The 21,008-nt window shown below is 36.4% G+C and overlaps 1 protein-coding gene and 1 pseudogene across 1 annotated transcript; both read left to right on the forward strand.

The window, feature by feature from the left end:
• Positions 1 to 5,172: 5,172 nt before the first annotated feature.
• LOC109007944 lies at positions 5,173 to 8,031 on the forward strand (annotated as a pseudogene).
• Positions 8,032 to 10,047: 2,016 nt separating this feature from the next.
• LOC109007946 (ubiquinol-cytochrome-c reductase complex assembly factor 1) lies at positions 10,048 to 19,932 on the forward strand. Its single transcript, XM_018987857.2, has 8 exons — positions 10,048 to 10,484; positions 12,145 to 12,310; positions 12,848 to 13,061; positions 14,386 to 14,552; positions 15,642 to 15,766; positions 17,946 to 18,006; positions 18,645 to 18,693; positions 19,567 to 19,932. Exons 2-8 carry the CDS (start codon positions 12,155 to 12,157, stop codon positions 19,644 to 19,646), a joined length of 852 nt encoding a protein of 283 aa, XP_018843402.1. The 5' UTR covers positions 10,048 to 10,484; positions 12,145 to 12,154; the 3' UTR covers positions 19,647 to 19,932.
• Positions 19,933 to 21,008: the final 1,076 nt, after the last annotated feature.

Raw genomic sequence — 21,008 nt, forward strand, 5'->3', positions numbered from 1 at the left:
TTCATTGAACACATACTTTAAATATTCTGAGGTATTTGTTGCTGAATAGAAGTTTACCTTGGCCTGTTGCTGGTAAACAAAATGCGCAGCTTGAGGTATTTGTTGCCCTTTTTTAAGGGAGGGGGTGATATTGGTTCCTGCTCTATTTCAAGATTGAATGGATTATCAATTAGCTATCTTACTTGTAAATGATTTTAATCTAACGACTTGCATTGCATTTTTAAATGATTTTTTTCTATAAGCACATTTTTTTTAAGATGATGACATTGCATTGTCGCAATATTAAAAGGACTATATATAGTTTTGTGAGCTTGTACGGTACTACTAATTATCTAGCAGAGAATTTAGTGCTTCTTTAGTTTTTGGGCCATGCATAAGTGCAGTGGAGAGTGAGATTGCGTTGCTCCTACTAATATCCTTTCTACTTCAAATAATCTAGTCTTTAACTCATAAACCAAAGTGTCAATTGATTTTTGCCATGATTTTTCATGCTATTAATTTGATTCCATTGTTTATTGTTCTTAGGCACCAGAGTTGCACATGGAGATCCACAAGCATGGGCTTGGTCAACAGACTATGGATGGGCATCTTCTACTTCTACTTCTGTTAATGAAAAGGTTAGATTGTCAAAGTTTTCCTTCACTTTATAGTTTATGCAAGAGGATTCAGTAATGTACTACTTACAATTAGTTAGTGTTGTTTTTTTCATAGTGACACCAAGGGAACATTGCCCATTTTAAGTTTTTTGTTTTTGTAAGTTTTGCTACTAATCGAATGAGATAAAGGCCATATCATGGTTGTTATAGTCTTTTAATCAGCCGAATAAAAGATCTCAATTACTGAGGTGTGCACATCCAGAAACTTGAGGGATTACAGGAAGAAGCATCGCCATGTTTCCATTAAGGCCTTGAAGAAGTGGTCAAAGCAGGTGCTTGAGGGATTGGAGTTTCTGCATACCCATGAGCCATGCATTATTCACAAAGATCTCAATTGTAGTAACATCTTCATCAATGGAAACATAGGCCAGGTAATAAGTCCTTTTTTTCCTTTTTCAATTAATGTGCACTAAATTGGGTTATCCTGTTTCTTTGTTTTTGTCATTATAATCAATTTGAATGTCGTATATTCGTCTGGAATATTGAGTCCGTTTCTTTATTTTTTCCCTTTCAACAAGTATAGTTACTATAGATCTTGGGTTCTTTATTTAAGTTACTATAGACTATGGATTTTTTTTGAGCATGTAAAAAGAATATTAGGGCAATCTATAGTGTAAGGTAAAATTGTGAAGCCTGCAAAACTTGGCTGTGTATAATATTTTCTCTATACTGTTTTGTGCATTTTTTTTTTTTTCTGAAACATCATTTTCGGCGAGTTTTGATCGCCGCAAATAATGATTTCATAGCAGAAATAGATTTACGGCGACATGAAATCGCCTCAAATAGTTTTTTGCGGCGAAACTTATCCGCCGGAAAATACTTCATAACGGCGATAATTTTAAATCGCTGCGAAAAATAATAAGTTATTTTCGGCGATTTATTAGGTTTTTGTGACGATACATATCGCCGGAAATAGTAGTTCTCAACGATTTTAAAGGTAAATCGGAATGCCATTTCTGTCGATTTTTTGAACATTTCCGGCAGACTTAAATCGCCGCAAATAGTAATTTTTTATGTCGATTTTTGCCTATCGCCAAAATTGATCAAAAATGGCTTTAGGATTTCGGCGAACTTGTAGCGATTTTAAATCGCCAGAAATGATCAAATGCAGCGATTCTGAAGGGTATTTGAGACGATTTTGAGCACTGAAAAAGGCTAGATTTCTTGTAGTGACTCCATTAATTTAACAAGTAAAAGCATAGCTAAAAACATGGTTTAACTCAAGATAACACAAGAAGGAACCACAAAATCTGCCTTGGAACACATGGCTGGAACACACACCAGCACAAGACATAAACACATACGGCTGAAACACATACACCAAAACAGAGTATGCCCCACAGCTCCTTCATATACATATATACAAAATGGATAAAAATCATCACTTGTTACTAACAAGCTTAAACCAAAAAATATGTCATCTCAATGATAAGAAACACACGGCTTCTTGGTCCACATACATACATATATATATATATATATATATATATATCAACAAACCAATTAATCAACACTTGAGGCTAACCAAGTTAAACAAGAAATATATTATTTTCGAAGGGTAGCAGAATGCACGGCAAAACCATCTCAAAACACTCGGTTTTGACCAGAAAACAGGGCTCTTGATTACTACCCACTAGAGCAGCTAATAGAAGAAACAAAATGAGAAATTTGTCTAGAGGCTACCACATGATACTCGGCTAACACAAAAATCCGAAAACCTCCAAATACAGGACACAAATTTGCTTAGCAATAATCTCAATCGTAAGAAATCTTAGAGAAAGAGCATCACCTGATTTGATCCATTTTTCAAGCCACTGAAACACAGCAACCAGAAGAGGAAGAGAAAAATCCGAAATCTCAAAGCTGGACTACAACCAGAAAATTTCTTAAAACAAACCCTAGGCTAAACTCATAAATCTAAGGTTCTAACCCAAAGATTTGAGCCATAGAATTCACTTACGGGGTTGGTTTCCTTGAGGATTTTCGATGGCGATCCCAGGTTTACGAAATGAGAGAGACTGGCTTGAAGGAATGAGAGAGGACGCACGGACTAGAGGGAAACCGAGAGGTGAACACTTGAGAAATCTTTTCTCTTTTGTTTGCTTTAAAGCCGACGATGTAGGGAATGAGGAGAGGAGGTTACTCACTTGCTCTGGAAGCTGTCGATGGGTGTAAGAGAAGAAGAGGATTTGTTTTTCTTGTCCCTTGGAACCGGTGGGTAAGAGAAGGAAGAAAAGTCCAAAGGCTTGTTGAGGAAGCCAACGTGTAGGAGAAGGAAATGGATTCACTTGGCTTATGGGGAAGCTACGGGTAAGGGAGAAGAAAAAGTTAGTGAATATAAAATCAAACTTATCCCATAAGCTAGGGAATGAATGGTGGAGATCAAATGTTGGAGGTCAAAAAGAGTTTGGGTCATTTCTTGAGTAAATAAAATTAAAGGATTTGAAAGAAATATTGTAAGATCATAAAAATCATACTCATGAATTATTTAATGACCCATTTAAAAATAAAAGCACACCCATCTTAAAATAATATAATAAATAATAAAAGTCTTTATTTCAAAATATTTAGCTTAAAAATATTTTAATAGATGACGCAAGACCTACGTAGTAAGGTTTGGGTATTACATGCACGCAGAGTGCTAGAGCTGCACACTTAGTCGGTGGGGCGTGCTTAGCTGGTCGATGTGTTGACTTCTGTTGCGCGCAAAGCAGTGCACCAAGCCTTAGCCACAATATCTATCATACAAAGCGGCATGTTCTAATGCTGTTGGTTGAAACTATTGGACAGTGCCTTGGATGTGGAAGGGCGGCCCTCTGTTGTGCACGAAGCACTGCAAACCATGATAGAGCCCGCAGTTGTAGACTCTGCAGCGCACAAAGTGTTGTAACAATGATGCAATAAAAGTAAAGTAAAATAAGAAATCAATCACATGACACAAAAATGTAAGTGGTTTGGCAATGTGCCTATGTCCACGGAGTTGTAAAGGATTTTATTATCTTAAGAAATGTCAAAGTACAAAGTGAGGTGAAATACACTGCTTAAAACCGATCATAGAAATGATAATTACATATTTATAGAATCCATAAGTGACATTAAAAAAAATCATCAGAGCTTCATACTTTCATGTTATGCTTGCTTTCATAAAACATCTTCATCATAAGAATCTTATACTTGCATGACATGTTTGATTTCATAAAGCATCTTCATTCATTCTTGTTTTTACAGAGGGTGAATACATCACGATTCCCGATAGACCATGTGCACCTTCTGGTTACAGCACCACATCACAGGCCCTTTGACCAGTTCTGAATACATCATATAGAGGTATTCAAGTAGTTCGAATTAACCATTTGACTAGCTATGAATATGTCATACAAAGATATTCAGGTAGTTCGAATTAACTATTACAATAGTATTTATTCATATCGCACCCATCAACATTAGGTGCTCTCATCAAGACTTCGCTCAGAAAATCTTTTGATCTCAGTCAAAACTCGTTGACTGTTATTCATCAACCCAGCAGATTCCACTCCATTGTTACTTACTTTATAGTGGATAGAGGAGTTTCACTAGAATAATCTCTCATCCTAGCATTGAGTTCGTGATAAAATATTTTTTATGCTTGACTCATGCTTTATGACATGTACATATACTTCATAAGAGATGACAGAATATCATGACATGAATATTCTTTGGGGCTCAAGTGGTGAAGACATTGGTCTTGGGGTCTCACTCTCTTCAAGATCCAAGGTTCAACACCTCATGAGTGCAAACAATCATTTGGGGCTATACCCCCTGGTGAAAAGCCAGCGATTTAATCAGTTTCTTATAGGGTAACTTCTAAGCGTGCGGTGTATGGGACTGAGATTTACTCTGCATGAGTGAGTCTGAAAGGTCCTGCCTTGGAGAGGTTCCCCAACATCTAAAAAAAAATCAGATATCAATGAAACTTAGAGCATAATCATTAATCATAGTCCAACCTTTATCATCAATCATGCTATCATAAACCATTAGTAAGTTAGAAGTAACCTACAGACTATCCTTAGCTTAAACACTGAAATTTTTAAATGCTAAAATAAGTGTATACCCAGATTAGTGACTTCTTAATTAAGCATGAGAATATTATCAATAACTTTAGGAACTTCCAAAATCAGCAAAATAGTCCTTTAACTTTCAAAAATTGTATTTTCATCACTAAATTTTCAATAATTGCATTTTGGCCCCACAATTCACCAAACTTCATAAACTACGTGTATTTTCTATTCTAAATCCATTTCTGACCTTAGAATATGATTCATCACGTTGTAAATCCAAGAAAACACCAAATCCAGATTTTTTGATCATAAACATATCACTAAGTGCATTTAAGCCTAGTTTCGTACTTGTAATCATTTAACCCGAAAATAAATTTACTTCATTTTCAAGTTCATCAAAAGCTTGTACTCGTCATTTAAGCCATTAGAAAACCTAACTTACAAAGATTAAACTCAAACTATCATTACTAAACTCGATAATGCATCCCAAAGCTATAAACCAACATTTACTTCAAATGTACTATCTTTTTAAAGGAAAATCTTCCAATAACTTACTAATACAAGCTTATGCTGCAAGTGGTTGCTATTAGCGAGCCAGGGCTATTTTTAATACAATGATGAGAGATGGCCCTTCCCCAACTGTAGATTCCATAAATGGTCTATTGCAAGCTTTAATTGTTGATGGGAGATTGACCGAGCTTTATGTGGCAATTGAGGAGTTGCAAGATATGGGTTTTAAGATAAGTAAAAGTTCTATTCTTTTGATGCTTGAATCATTCACTCAAGCTGGAGACATATTTGAGGTGAAGAAAATATACCATGGAATGAAGGCTACTGGTTATTTTCCAACCATGCATCTTTATAGGATTATGATTGGGTTGTTTTGCAAGGGAAAACGAGTAAGGGATGTCGAAGCCATGGTCGAAGAGATGGAAGAGGCAGTTTAAACCTGATCTTTTAATATGGAATTCTATACTTAAGTTATATGCAGGAATTGAGGATTTCAAGAAGACAGTTCAAGTGTACCAGCAAATTAAAGAGGCTGGAATTAGTCCAGATGATGATACTTTCAATACTTTGATTATAATGTACTGCAGGGATCGTAGACCAGAAGAAGGTTTGTCACTGATGCATGAAATGAGAAGGGTGGGTCTGGAACAACCAAAGTTTGACACCTACAAAAGCATGATTGCAGCATTTGGCAAGTAGCAGCAGCTGGAACAAGCAGAGGAACTTTTCGAAGAGCTGAGGTCAAATGGATGTAAATTGGACCGCTCATTTTATCATATAATGATGAAAATGTATAGAAATTCTGGAAAACATTCCAAAGCGGAAAAGCTATTGGGCATAATGAAAGAGGCAGGAGTAGAACCCACCATCGCGACAATGCACCTCCTCATGGTTTCTTATGGCAGCTCTGGACAGCCTCATGAAGCTGAAAAAGTGCTTGACAATTTGAAAGCAACGGGCTTAAGTCTTGATACGTTGCCATATAGTTCAGTTATTGATGCTTATGTCAAGAATGGAGATTATAATGCTGGAATCCAAAAGCTCATGGAGATGAAGGAAGCCGGCGTGGAGCCAGATCATAGAATATGGACATGCTTTATTAGGGCTGCAAGTTTGTGTGAGCTCTCAAGTGAAGTCCTTGTCCTCTTAAATGCACTGCGGGATTCTGGGTTTGATCTTCCCATCAGGTAATCATTAGTTTGTCAAATGTTTGGATGAAGGCAAGGTGTCAACAACGGAATTTTTGTTCTCTTCTATACATTTTGTGCGTATCTATATCTAAGTGAATATTGTTTTGTAGGCTTCTGACAGAAAAATCTGAGTCACTAGTTTCAGAGGTAGACAATTGTCTTGAGAAACTAGAACCCATGGGAGACAATGCTGCCTTTAATTTTGTCAACGCTTTGGAGGATCTGTTGTGGGCATTTTAACTTCGGGCTACTGCTTCGTGGGTTTTCCAACTGGCGATCAAGAGGAACATTTATTGCCACAATGTATTCAGGTGGGCGCTAGCAAATGGGGTTCTTTAGTATCTATTCATCTAATTTGTTTAGCTTGTTTAGAAATGTTTATGCAAATTAATGCTTGAGTGGCTTGGAAGTAACCAAGAAAAATTTGTGGAAGTGAATTAAAATGTTTGTTATCTGAAAGAGTCATACCTCTTTGTAGTGAAGTGAAAATTATTTCGTGCTAAGTACATTGGGTTACTTTTATATGGGCATGCCCATGTATATTTGTTTCCATTAGGATTGCTTATTTTTTTTATTAAGTATTAGGATTGCTTATATCTTGTAGTTCATTGAATGCAGAGTAGCTGACAAGGACTGGGGTGCTGATTTTAGAAAGTTGTCTGCTGGTTCGGTTCTTGTTGGTCTTACTTTATGGCTTGACCATATGCAGGTAAGATCTCCTCTTGATTTCTGTTAAATTTAGGACCCTCTTTGGGTTGCCATGTCAAAAGTTTAGAATACATTTTTGTGGCTATTACTTCTTGTATACATAGGAAGTATTCAAGCTAGAGACACCCATTTTTGTGTCTATTAATAAAGATACTATTACACTAATGTCATTATTACTACTAGGTGTTTTTTGTTTTTTTGGGTAACGTATTATCACCAGCAGCATCGACATTGTTTTGCTGTTGCTTTTGCTGTTGCTGCTGCTGTCATTAAGTCAAATCTTGAGCTTCAAGACCCTACTTTTCATGTTATCAAAGACTAGTTTTACAAAGAATTTCAAGTATCAGATTTTTCCCCTTTTTTGACAGAGGACGTACGGTAATATTTATTATATTCAAAATATCCAATGGACGAAAATATATTGCATAATTGACGGAGAACTTTAATCCTAACTGCTGGGATCTGCTACATGAACCACTAGCATTGCTGATACAGGATTTTCAATACTATGACAGGATGCATCGTTGCAGGGTTACCCAGAGTCTCAAAAATCGGTTGTTCTGATAACAGGGACGGCAGAATATAACATGGTTTCACTCAATAGCACACTGAAGGCTTGCCTTTGGGAGATGGGTTCCCCTTTTCTGCCTTGTAGAACAAGAAGCGGGCTCCTAGTAGCTAAGGCACACTCTCTTAGGATGTGGTTAAAGGACTCACCATTTTGTTTGGACCTTGAGTTGAAAGATGCCACATCTCTTCCTGAGTCAAACTCGATGAAGCTCGTTGAAGGATGCTTCATTAGACGTGGCCTTGTTCCTGCATTCAAGGACATTACTGACAGACTTGGACTAGTTTAGGCCCAAGAAGTTCGCCAGATTGGCTCTGCTATCGGATGAGAAAAGAGAGAGAGAGTTATTCGAGCTGACATAGAAGAAAAAGGCTGAGTTTGGGTGAATGAAAATGAACAAGAAACGTAGAAATAGGAAATATATTGCGAGAGCCCAGCTTTCAACTGCTGAAGAGATCTGATTGGAAAAACAAGCTTGGAAATAGAGTTTCTAAATGAAAAGATGGCATGAATCTCTCGTAGTCTTACTAAGTTATTCCTTCTTCCATTTCACTTATGTTCTGAATGGACCAGCAAGCCTGGCTGTGGGTGTTTTCTTGTCTATCATATGATAGATGAGTAAGCATGCAATGGAACTCCCTGGGAAGCAAGCAAAATTGAGGGAAAAAGGTTTCCTTTTATTAATTGTTGCAAATTTTTCTTTAAAAAGTTTTTGTTCATTCTTTGAATCTTTGGGTTTTTGACATTTTACATGTTAACTTTTCCTTTCATGCTTTCTATTCATGTGGGTTGTCCTCTGTTTTTGATGACCCTTATCCATGAGAAAGGGAACAATCACTTTTTGTGCATAGGAATAAAATACATTTTTTTATCAACCCAAATAGAAGACCTCTCTCTGTTGTATCTTCCTTAGGGAGAAATAAAAAAAGATAAAAATTGTTCTATCCCTCGTGATATTCACGTCTTCTTCATTTTTGTTGAAGTTCAACACTTCAGAATGTCGCTGACAATGCTGATGACAGTTAAGCCATGGCAGTTTCTTGTTTTGAGCTTCAGCCCAGAAAGTCAGTGCTAAGATGGTCTCCAACAATGCTGGTGACAGGTAAGCCATGGTGGGTTCCATTTTTGAGTCCAGCTCTACTTCCTGATTTCTTGTTCTAGTTCCAAGGTCCAGATAAATGGAATGAATTATGTAACGGTCTAAAAAAAACTGAAGTTGCATCTTGACTTATATTTAAAAAGAACTTGCGAAGATTACAATTAGAGCTGCTTTAGAATTTTATAGGTGTCACTGAACTTATCCTCCCGGACAACGGGAGATCTTATTCATCATGTTTTTATTCACCACTCTCCTCATGTATATGAAAAAGATAGCTGGGAAACAACATATAGAGATCTTTATGGCTCGTAAATGCACAAAAAATAACCAGATGTAAAGGTTCCAAGTCCAACAGATCAATCACAATCCAGTTAGACTACTGTTAGATGTTCGTAAAAATGCTTCCGTTTTTTTGAAAGAGAGTGTGAAACTACTCACCCACATAAGAAAGCATGTTGGAGATAAAGAAGACAGGGTCTAGGAGTCCAGTCCATGATTTTATGATTAGAGGCAGCACAACTTGCTTAGCTTCTCTCTTGGGTCGCTCTAAATCCTATTTATAAGGCTACAAAGCAGGCTATTATCTCTTGTTACTGCCCCCAACTACTCTTCAGGGTACGAGAACGTGTCTTTTTTGAGGCAACGTGAATTACATGTATGTGATGCTTTATACAGCAATAGTGTGAATTACAAATATCTTGTTTCTTCATCTTTACATGAGGTCGGTTTGGATAGTGAAATGAGAATAAATAGATAATTTGTGAATAGTAATAAAATTATTAGTTGACATTAGATGAAATGAGACAATTCTGTATCCAAACGGGCCTTCAAATTTGATTCTCTCTTGCAAAAGTCAATCCCGAATCTTGTAGGTCTTTAACCACTTAATTCTTTCAAAAAATAATTTAGCTCTCCTATCGATCTCTGTACTGCCCCACTAATTATTGCCCCTACAATGTTTCCAAATAATAATTCAACTCTTTAAACCCCTTATAATTAGTGGGATACAAAGGTCAATGCACCAATTTGCTTAATCTAATTATTTATTCTACTCTATTGGAAGAAAAGAAAAGAAAATTTCACAAATTTTATCAAGAAAATCTAAATATATGCCTTATCTTTTAGACACACTGTAGATGTGGAAACTTTTCACATTAATTAATTATGTTAAAAGATTATTGGTATTTTAATTTTTTTTAAAATTATAATAAATTTTAGTGTATTAACACACCGATGTGTTGCAAAATTCAGTCTATTTGTAACGGGAACCGCGGGAAACCGCGTCACGTGGCCAAATAGAAACCACGACGTTTCTTCTATTCTTCGTCTTCCCCTTCTTCCCTTCTTCCCCTTTTTTCTCATTTCAGAATCACGACTGCCAACCTCATAGTTCTCACTTCTCCGTTTGGATAAACCCCAGAATCATTGAAAATTTTCGCAAAGAACTGCGTGATTTTGACAAGAATAATCATTACTTTACCACTGCCAACTGATCCATCAAAAGTAAACAACAAGCTTCTTCCAAAATCGCAGCTTTTCTTTCAGACTCAGACCAGACGCGATACTTCCTCGGCCTTGACCGATAAAAAAGAGCCGAAAAAGGGCGCTAGGGTTTTCACTAAAATTGTATTCCGATTCCCGACCTTTCATATAAACCCAAGAAACCCTATCAAAGCTGCTTGTGCCCGAGAGAGTCGTCGGCGCTGTAAGTTCAAGGTGCTTTCTCTCTCAATTTCCTTTCTCATCACTTCGTTTCAATTATCTCTCTATCTCTCTCTACCTCTCTGTTTGGTTGCTGAGAATACTGCATGTAGTTAAGAAAATTTAAGGACCCAAGACTTGGTTTCTTCATATTCTAGGGATAATCGCATATATTTTTGTGTTTTGTTTCTTGAGTTCTGACCCGTTTCTGGATCTCTGGGGCTAATGTCTCCAGATCTGTCATTGTCCTGGTTATGAATTCGTTGAACCTCGTCAGGTGTGCTTACGAGATGAAGCTCGATTCTTATTTTTTGATTAGCCCGTGTCTGGTTGCTCGGGGAGGGGGGGGGAATAGAAGGGAAGTAATTTATTATTGAATATAGATGTATAGATTCATTTTCCCAAATAGTGAAATAAGGTGCTTCTTTTATGGCCGTTAGAACATAATAAGTTTTATTTTATGTGTTGAACATAACGTGGATAGTGTTGTAATCATGGTATACTATGTGTTTCGGCTAACTCTAACTAGCTGTTCCTCTTGTATGTGACATTGTACTTTAGGGGTGTGCAACCGGACCCCTTTTTTTCCCGGTCCGGTCCGGAACCCGAAAACCTGGATGCATCCAGGTGGTTAACCTCCTGGCGGGTAAGAAGATTCCGGATCCGGGTACGGATCCAGTTATGTGACCCGGTTATCCGTAACCGGTCCTTTAAAAAGAAAAAAACCGCCCCTTTCTCGTCTTCTCAAATCTGGCTTCTCTCTCTGTCTCGAAGTCCTTTGCATACGCTTAGGGTTTGCAACTTTCTCGTCTTCCTGAATCCCTTTTGGCCTTCTCTCTCAAGTCTTTCCAATTCCCAAATACCTTATGGCCTTCTCACTCAAGTCGTTGCTGTAAATCATTGACATGAATACCCATTAGACTCTAAAGAAGGATCAACGAGGATAAGACTGCATAGAATACAAGAGCAGAACAATACAATACAAAGTATGAAAGTACCATAGACAAAGATTCAAACCCAGTAACACGGAATAATATTAAACAATATATATTTGAAGAGTAGTTTCTTCTGTCTGTGGTATCAATTTTAGGATATAAGCAATCTCTGCCCATTTAATACCACCATAAAAAATAGAGATTGATATTGTTAAATGCCACAAAAGGAAATGTGAATTTCACATCCTAGATTTAAAACAATGATTAAAACTAAATCCCATGTGAAAAACAGAGCAAAAGAAAAAATCCACTAATAAGGTATCGAAATAAGTTTACAGAGGCTCACTAATGATTAAGACTAAATCTCATTCAACTTTACCACCAATAATGGGGTTGGTAGGGTTTAAGACTTATTAAGGATAGTTACCATTTTCTATAGCACAAAAAGAGGAAAAAAAAAAAAATCAGAAAATCAGTGATAACGATCCAATCATAAGCAGAGAAGGTCGTCAGCTCTTACTTTTGATTCTGGTAAGTATTTCTGTTCATTTCATTAAATTCGTTTTCTTAATCTTCATCAAGTTTCCATTTTGCTGCTTAGAAAATTGAAGACAAAAGTAACGACGATTTTACCTGTTGTTTTCTCTCATTTTATCGGGAATTAAAGGGTGCTTCCAAATTCTCTGTATATAGTTTTGATTTCTATGTGTTTGAAGCAATGCTTGTTTGAGTCTTTGAAGGAAACACACAATGTTGCCAAGATGGGGCAGAACTATTACTAATCTCTCGAGAGTTGGTTTGCAAAACAAATTGAAATTTGGAAAGGACTTCAATGTTGTTTCATGCCGTAGCTATGCCAAGGTTGCTGCTGATTCCATGGACAGAAGTCTCCCGAGTGAACCGCTGGTATGACATAAGAACTACCCATTTTGTAGTTCTGTGAATATATTGCTGGGATTGGAATTTAATTTGTAGTTATAATCCTGCGACTTTATTTGAAAAGGGATTTAATAACATACAGCTTAATCATTTACAGATCCCTTAATTGGATCATTACTAGTGAATCTATTCTATTGTGATTGTGTTTTGGCTTCATTTACATGTGCATTCTTTTTATTTGTCATTCTTTTTAAGTTTTACTTTACTTTCCTAGTCTTGGAAGATGAGCTCCGATAATGGATTTTAGGCGACCCATGTTGGCTGTGGAACTCGTGGATTTTTGAGATCTACTTTTGTAATCTATAGTGTGCTACTTTCAGTGTCTTAATAATCTTGTAATTGTGTCAGGAGCTTTGCTCTTGAGCACTGAAGTCTTTCCATAAAATGCCATTTTATTTCAAGTGTCATATAATAGCATGTGCTAATACTACACGTGCTTTATATATATAAATTTCATTCTGCCCACTTTGCTTGATATTGAAAGCCACATCAACTATTCAACAGATGAACTTAGACAGAATGTTTTGGTCTAAGCCCTGTTCACTGGCTTTGGCCCCGGACTCTCCCCTAAGAGCTGAAGAACCAAAGTATGAGGGCGTTAAACATTTTATTCTTAAGCTGATGCTGTTTTATAGTAAACAAAGCAAGTCTATTCGAGGTGCAAATGTGGTATACCGGCGAATCATTTCACAAGTTGATAAGCCTCTTATTTATGAAGGTGATTCCCTCATTATTTTCATGAATATCATAGAGTTTTTCCTAATTCCCTATAATTTTTCTGCTTTTCTGGTTACCTCGCAACAGTTTTTCCTTTAGAGGGGGGAGGGGGGGTGTTATCAAATTTTTTCATTAGTGGTAAAGTTGTTCAAGATGCTATCAAGAATGCACTTTGCTAGTGCCTACACAATTGACTGCATTTGGCCAGATCGCCAAAGTCATTAAATTAGAAAACCTTAAAGTCAGTGGTTTATAAGGTCATCTAGGAAATTAAAACAATTTAAGCCACAAATTGGTTTGGTGGTTGAGTTTTGTATCTTCTACAGTACGTTTTAGATGAATGTTATCTAGATGTTAATGTTTGCTCTATCAAGAATGCAATTTTCCGGTACCTTACAATTGACTGCATTTGGCCGAATCACCAAAGTCCTTAAATTTGAAAACCTTTAACTTAGTGATAGGGGTGTAACCGGTCCGGTCCGGTCCGGTTTTGGATAAAATCTATGACCGAACCGGTATGTACCGGTTTTGTATTTTTCAAAACCGATTACGCACCGGTTACCCTCTTAAACCAGTACTTCCGGTTTTACAGGTTTCCGGTCCGGTCCGGTCCGATTTTTCGGTTTTTTTAAAATGTAAATTTTACAATTTGTTATTAAAAATTTGTTTATAAAAAAAGAAAAAATTGATTTAAAAAAAACTGTTTTATACTTTTATTAATATATTAGACTATATAATAGTATTAATATTAGACTATTGATATAGTTATAAGTTATATATTAGTATTAGTTATAAACTTTTAGTGATTTAGTATTAACATTTTATGTAATAATTTATAAATTATAATAAGAAACTATTTCATATATGAATATATATATTATATATAAAATTTCACATAAAAATTTATAATTATACATTATATATAAAACTTATATATATTACTATTTAATATATATAAAATATTTTGTATAAAACTTATACATAAAAATATTATTTTTTATTTTTTTTAATCAACCGGTCCGGTCTGGTTTGGTCCGGGCCAAAAAATCCCGGAACGGGCCGGTTTTTATATTTTAAAAACCGGTAAAATCGGTCTGGTTCGGTCCGGTCCGGACCGGTTTTCCAATTTTCCGGTTTGAGTTTACACCCCTACTTAGTGATTTATAAGGTCATCTAGGAAATTAAGACAACTTAAGGTCTTCCACAAAATCGTTTGGTGGTTGAAGTTTGTATTTTCGACATACGCTTTAGATGAATGTTGACCAAATATTAATGTCTGCTAAGGTATTACATCTCTGTCATTAACTATTGTCTTTAACACGCAGTATTTAACTTGGAGAAAACATTCAAAACAACATTCTCTTTACTTGTACTTCATATGTGGCTTTGCTTACGCCGTCTGAAAGAAGAGGGAAAGGAAGGTGTTGAATTTGGGCAGCACTTGTATGAGATATACAATCATGATGTGGAGCTGAGAGTTTCGAAGGCTGGGGTACGTGTAAATACTTATATCTTCAGTTTTAATCTCCTTTTTTTTATAAGAAATCTCCTTTTGAAAATTGGAAAGTACTTTAGTGTTTTCGCAGATAACTGATCATGGTAAAAATCAAATTGTCATAAATATCCATGTTCAACCTTTGTATGCTTTCAAAAGAACCTAAGGAATGGGAGGAGGATAGGATGATTTGGATTCCAAATGGGAGGAAATATAAGAAAAATGGGGGATTGGATCATCTCTTGTTACATTGCGAGGTAGCCAGGTCTTTGTAGGATGATATCTTCAACCAGACCAGCATGACATGGGCAATGCCTGAAAGGGTTGTAGATATTTTTAGTGTTAGAAAGTTCTTCGGGGTAATGCTCATATTGTTGTTGTTTAGAAAATGATTCCTCTTTGTATTATGTGATGCATTTGGATGGAGAGAAATGGTATGTGTTTCGAAGAACAGGAGTGCTCTTTGGACGAGTTGAAGAGATTTTTTTCAGGACTTTATTTACTTGGGCTTCTGTCATTGATTGTAATGGGGATGGTTTTCATAATTTGCTCGTATCTCTTACCAATGCCCAGTGTATGTTAGGTGTATTCCGCGTATACTTCCTGTGTGCTTGGGCTATGCCAATTATTTTCTATTAATAAAATTTTACTCTTACCTATCAAAAAAAGAACCTAAGGAATGGTTTAGAAAGAATTTGTTCCTTAGGTGATAACTCTATGCTCTACAGTTGTTGGCATCTAAGGTTTAACAGATGAAAACATTCCTTAGGTGATAACTCTATGCTCTACAGTTGTTGGCATCTAAGGTTTAACAGATGAAAACATGGTATGATATCAGTGATTCAGCATGGATTTTCTTTTGGGAGAGTGCTGCTGTAGTTCATTCATTATTCTTGGGGCTAATTGTGTTTGGATGTTGCACGGGTAGAAAGCTTTTGAGGCATTGGAGGCGAGGGGAGCATATATAGGTTGATCATAATTGAACTATTATTTAGTTATCTATAACAATATAAGTGTACTAAAATTATTGAGTAGGCTTTACATTTTTTATTTGTGCCTACTGATTATTTACCCTTTGAATGGCAGGTTAACTTACTATTGATTAGATGGATGAAGGATTTGGAGAAAATATTCTATGGAAATATCGTTGCCTATGATTCTGCAATCCTTCCAGAGGCTAGATCAGATGAGCTGCCAAAAGTAATTTGGAGGTTAGACTTAAATCTCCAGCTTGGTCTGCCATTGCTTATATTTTAGCAGTGTTGATTGGATTTTTCTCCAACTATTTAGGAGTAAAAGGACTGAAGACTTGCTTTTTTCTTTTCTTTTTTTAACATTTATATTCAGTTCTCCAAAAGCTTTAGAAAATCTATGTTGCTGCACCTATATTTTTTTATAAGTTCTAACTTAGTTTCAAATAATCCTAGCTTCTTTCCCAACTGTTAGGGCAAGGTCGTCTGTTTGTTTTGTCCAAAAATTATATTGTGCATTTTTTGTTCTTCTATGCCTTCCTGCTATTGAGCAATTTAGTCTTCTTACCACTTATATTTTTAACTGGAGAAAAAGATAATCCAGATTACCATGGCTGAATATGGATTTGATTTTCTAGTATTCCTTTCCTGTTGTTCTTGTTCCTTATGCCCTTTCTACCCATGGGGGGAGGTGCTACTCTTTCTTAAGCATAAAACCTCCTCCCTAAACCGTGCAACATGATCTTTCTTACAACCCACATTGCTTCTTTTTAGAAAGCCAGTTGATGTTCTTATAAAATATATACATATATATATATATATATAAAGCCAGTTGATGTTCATATATAAAGCCAGATGATGTTATAGTGAACTGTCAACTGTTTATGGTATTGATTGGAAAAAAGTCACCCATCAAAATTAAAAAAAAAAAAAAAATTATTGAATAAAAGTTTATATGAATATCTTGGATATGTGACTTGGAGGTCAGAATAAGATTCTCACTCACAGGACTTTTTTTTTTTTTTATATACGTAAGAAGTTTTATTAGAGACGAATGTATAGGCGAAACCCATGTACATAGGAAGTATTCAAAAGAAAACACCTAAGTACATTCTAGGAAACGAAAAGCGACATCATAAAATCATGAACGGAAGATTCGTTAGTCACTAAAGCAGAAAATCAAAACAGCAAAGAGTGCACAAAAAAGTTCCAAAGTTGCTCCAAGTATGCTCCTTGTTGTTAAAACACCACTTATTCCTTTCCATCCAAATGCACCATATGAGACACAAAGGGACCATCTTCCAAGCCGCATCCACTTGAGTGCAACCATGAAGCCCTTTCCAGCATGCTAGAAGATCTACCACTCTCAAAGACATCACCCAAGCCAAGCCGGTTCTACAAAAAAGGCCCTCCCATAAAGCCCTTGCCACCTCACAATACAAGAGTAGATGATCCACGGTTTCCCCATTCTTTTTACACATGTAGCACTAATCCATAACAATAACACCCCGCTTCCTTAAATTATCCAATGTCAAGATTTTCCCAAGGGAGGCAGTCCAAATGAAGAAAGCAACTTTGGAAGGCACGTGAGACCTCCAAATACACTTCCAAGGAAAAGGTGGACTATTCTGAGAAGTCAAAAGTTTAGTACGAACGAACAGAGAACTTTTTACCCCCCTTAGACTTCCACAACATCCTGTCCTCATCATTACCACCAAGCCTCAAAGAGTATAAAAGAATGTAAAAAGCTGAAACTTCGTCAATCTCCCAATCATGTACAGCTCTAGTTAAACAAATTTCCCGCTGGATTGAGCCATTAGAACGACAAAGCAAATCAGAAACTGCAGCATACCAATCAGATGCCAATCGAAAGATAATTGGAAACGTGCTATTGAGGGCTCAATCAACACACCAACTGTCAAACCAGAAACGGATCTTAGAACCCTCATGAGACTTAATGCCAGTTACATATATCAGCCTCATTTCCCTATGTGGTACAGAAACTGTTTGTCAATTTCATTGCTTTGGTGTATGGTAAGGTTTGTGGCTTTATGTTCAATTTTCTTGTTCAAAGAGCTGATGAAGACAATTGAGAAGTCATTAGTGATCACTATGTGAGTATAATGTGCTCCTTCTATGCATGCATTTTCTTTTTATGACATTGGATTATTTGCTACTTACCAAAAATGAAAAAGCAATTGTTTTGGCAAGTATTAGCTAATAATTGCTTCCACTGATATGCTGCGCAATATTGGAATATAAAAACTATGTTATTGGAGACTTCTTGGAAGAATATACAATCTCAGTAGCTGTGCAATATCTATTGAAAGCTAATTTGCTGTTGAAGGGACACCATTTCTGACGTTCAATGTTATATTTGTCCTCCTTAACAGTTGCACTAGTGTTGTATGTGTTGCAGGAATATATTTTCTGATGATGGTTCATCACAGCCAAATGATGCTGCATCTCGAACAGCTCAGGCATGTTCTCATTTTTACTTCCATTCCCTTGTGTGATTCTCCAAGTTTAAGTTGGTTAAAATGCCTATTTTTTTGGAGCTTCAACCCCATGTATTATTTCTATGCCACACTGGTGAAAAGTTATGTGGTGGTTGCTGATCACAGAGAAAATCCTGGTGAAGAGTTAGTTCTTTGAACACCTAGGGGTTGGTTCAAGTTGTAAGGGCCTAGGATCCTTGGATGCAAACAATTTCTAGGGGTCACATGTCATCGGTGAAAAGTTGATGATTTACCTGATCTGTGTGATGGGGCATGCTACACGGGTCTGGAGTTTAATGGGATAAAAGATATGTCACATTTGCACAACGGATTCTTCAGCATAAAAAAAAAAATAATAGCTCATTGATAGAGTGGTCATGCCTATCACATCAGTTGAATATTCTGTTTGGCCTGTAGATGTAATCTCAGTGTAAAAATAATATGGTTGAGAAAGTTGTCACAATCAAATGTGATCTATAAAGTTTTGCCGCTTTTCATCTTTATTTTGCTTATTATATTGCTTATGTTTTATTTTGTTTTTTTTGTAATGTTTCAAGCATAAAAACATTTATGCTTTTATTGAAGGCATCAAGCCACTGAATATTTGAATACATCTGCAGGCTATGGCGAGGTATGCTCGCCGGGAAGTTGGCTGCCTGTCCTTAACTGGTAGGGTACTATCTTTTGTCTTCTTTGAGTCTTTATATTCTTTCAATCTCTAATGGATTAATTGTTGATCATATGTTGATTTTAATTTATATTTTGATAAATATAATACATTGAACTAATCTTATATAAAAAAAAAATACATTGAACTAAAGTACAGGAAATATTCGAATGGTTGAGTCAGCTCAATTGGTACATTTCACTCATGAGACAAACAGGTAGAATAACCTTCCTACCCCACCCCCTTCTTAATAATCCCTTTATTACGAAGGGGGGAGAAAAAAATTGTCGGGAGATGGCTTGATACCAGATAAGATAGCTAACTAGTTGAACAACCCACTTTTATTTTTTTTTATGGGTTATGAAAATTGTTGGGGGATGGTAAGTAAAGAATAAACCAGCTTGACCTGGTAATGGGTTGTAAAAACTCCCTTTCTTCAACACACTCACACACACGCACACTTTTTCTCCCTCAGTAAAATAATTTCATTACTAAGGAAAAGAGACACATCAGGAGGCGCATGAGTGGCTGACTTTGGCTGAAGGGTGACAAATGATCTAGCAGCAAAAACGTGAGAGGGAAAAGAGGAGGAAAAAAAGGAGAGAAGGGAGATGAAAAGAGAGTAGGATAGAGAGATAATGGGGGAGAGGGGTGGGGTGGATGATAGCCAGAGCTCCATCGGCTGCCCACACGTCCCCACTGCCCCACACGTCCCCTTAACATATGATATTCTATTTCCTACAATGCACTTGGTATTTCTGATTTTTGAGTATATGCCCTTTGAAAATTGCACCAACTTGTTACCTATTGGATGTTTTCACTAATACGTTTCCTAGTTTGTTCGCTTGACAAAGTTGTGGAATTTGGATGTGCAGACAAAGAAGCTATACTTTCTGGGAACTTCATGTTTACCTCGTTAGAGACACAGAAGTTGAATTCGAAGGGGTGTAGGTGAGACTCCATGGGTCAAATTGAAAGTTTCAATTTCACAAGTAATTCCTGCTGAAAATCCTATATATCTTCATTTGATAATAGCTGTAAAGCCCTTCTAAAAAGGAATGTGATTGATTTTGCCATTTCATTAATCTTCTCACCGAGTGTTTCATTAAGTAGGATGCCCTTGAATTTTGGTGGAACCAGTTGTCAGTGCCGGCTATTAAGGCTGTAATAATTGGTTTACATATGCTGTATTTCAAAATGTTTCTTTAAAATTCTATAGCAAGATTGTCAGTTTCTTACCACCCAATTCTCATATTTCTTAATGATGTTCTTGCAATACTTATGACCTTAATAAAAATAGTTATACTATATACTTCACTCCTATTACACTGTGCTGGTGTGATGTTAATTCATCAACCATCAGATCTATTTCCTTTTTTAACTTATCAAAAGTAACAAATTTAAGGGTTGATGACTAATGCCACATTAACAAAATAAGATGGGAATAAAATGAGGTAGTATATAGCATTTTTCATATAAAAATCATCACAAGGAACTCTGAATGAAATCAGCCAAGCATTTGAAGTAAGAGAAGTGCATTTGAAGTAAGCCAAGTGTTAAATCTATAAAATAATCTCACAAACTGATATGATTTGATATGATACATCAGATCTATTTTTAGTATAAAGAATTTTACAATTTGATGCATCACATCAATTCACATCAATTTGTAAATTTATCTGACGTGCCACCTCAAGTGAGTTATGTTGGTGTTGTTTTCTCTATATGCGCTTCAAGAAAGACTCGAGCATAAAAGCAAAAATGAATGTAGTTGCAGTTTAGGAAGATACATAAAAACAAAAGAAAAATGAGCATAAAGATGTTGACTCGAAGGTGGAAAGGCCATGGACCTAGAAAGCAAGTGTGTTGACTCGCGCTCTCGTGTTAACTATTGGTTGATATAATTATTTGATCGGATAAATATGCTAAGAACAAACTGGACGAGGAACTTGCCGTGAACATATATAAGATAATTTGAAATATTTTCTGAAGATAGAAGGCAAACAAGCAGAGAGGCTGGGGATATATGGAGATAATTGAACATTTCAATCATGAGCATCCGCTAACTGTCGCGATCTCATGTCCCCTCAGTCTTCCTATTGGGCTTTTGAACTATCGCCTCTCCCTATTTATTATCCCCTCTCGCTCTTGGAATTGTCTCTATTCCTTTTCCAATTCCTACTTCCCTTTTTTCCATCGTCCTTCCCATCGACTCATTTTTTGCTGCCGCTTCTTAGATCTGCTTTCGATGGCCTCCAAGCACACTTCTCACCGTGACTCTCCCTCCTATGATGGACATGGGTACTCCACGGTTGTC

This window comes from Juglans regia, chromosome 3 (assembly GCF_001411555.2).
Source record: "Juglans regia cultivar Chandler chromosome 3, Walnut 2.0, whole genome shotgun sequence".
In the NCBI taxonomy this organism is placed as follows: Eukaryota; Viridiplantae; Streptophyta; class Magnoliopsida; order Fagales; family Juglandaceae; genus Juglans; species Juglans regia.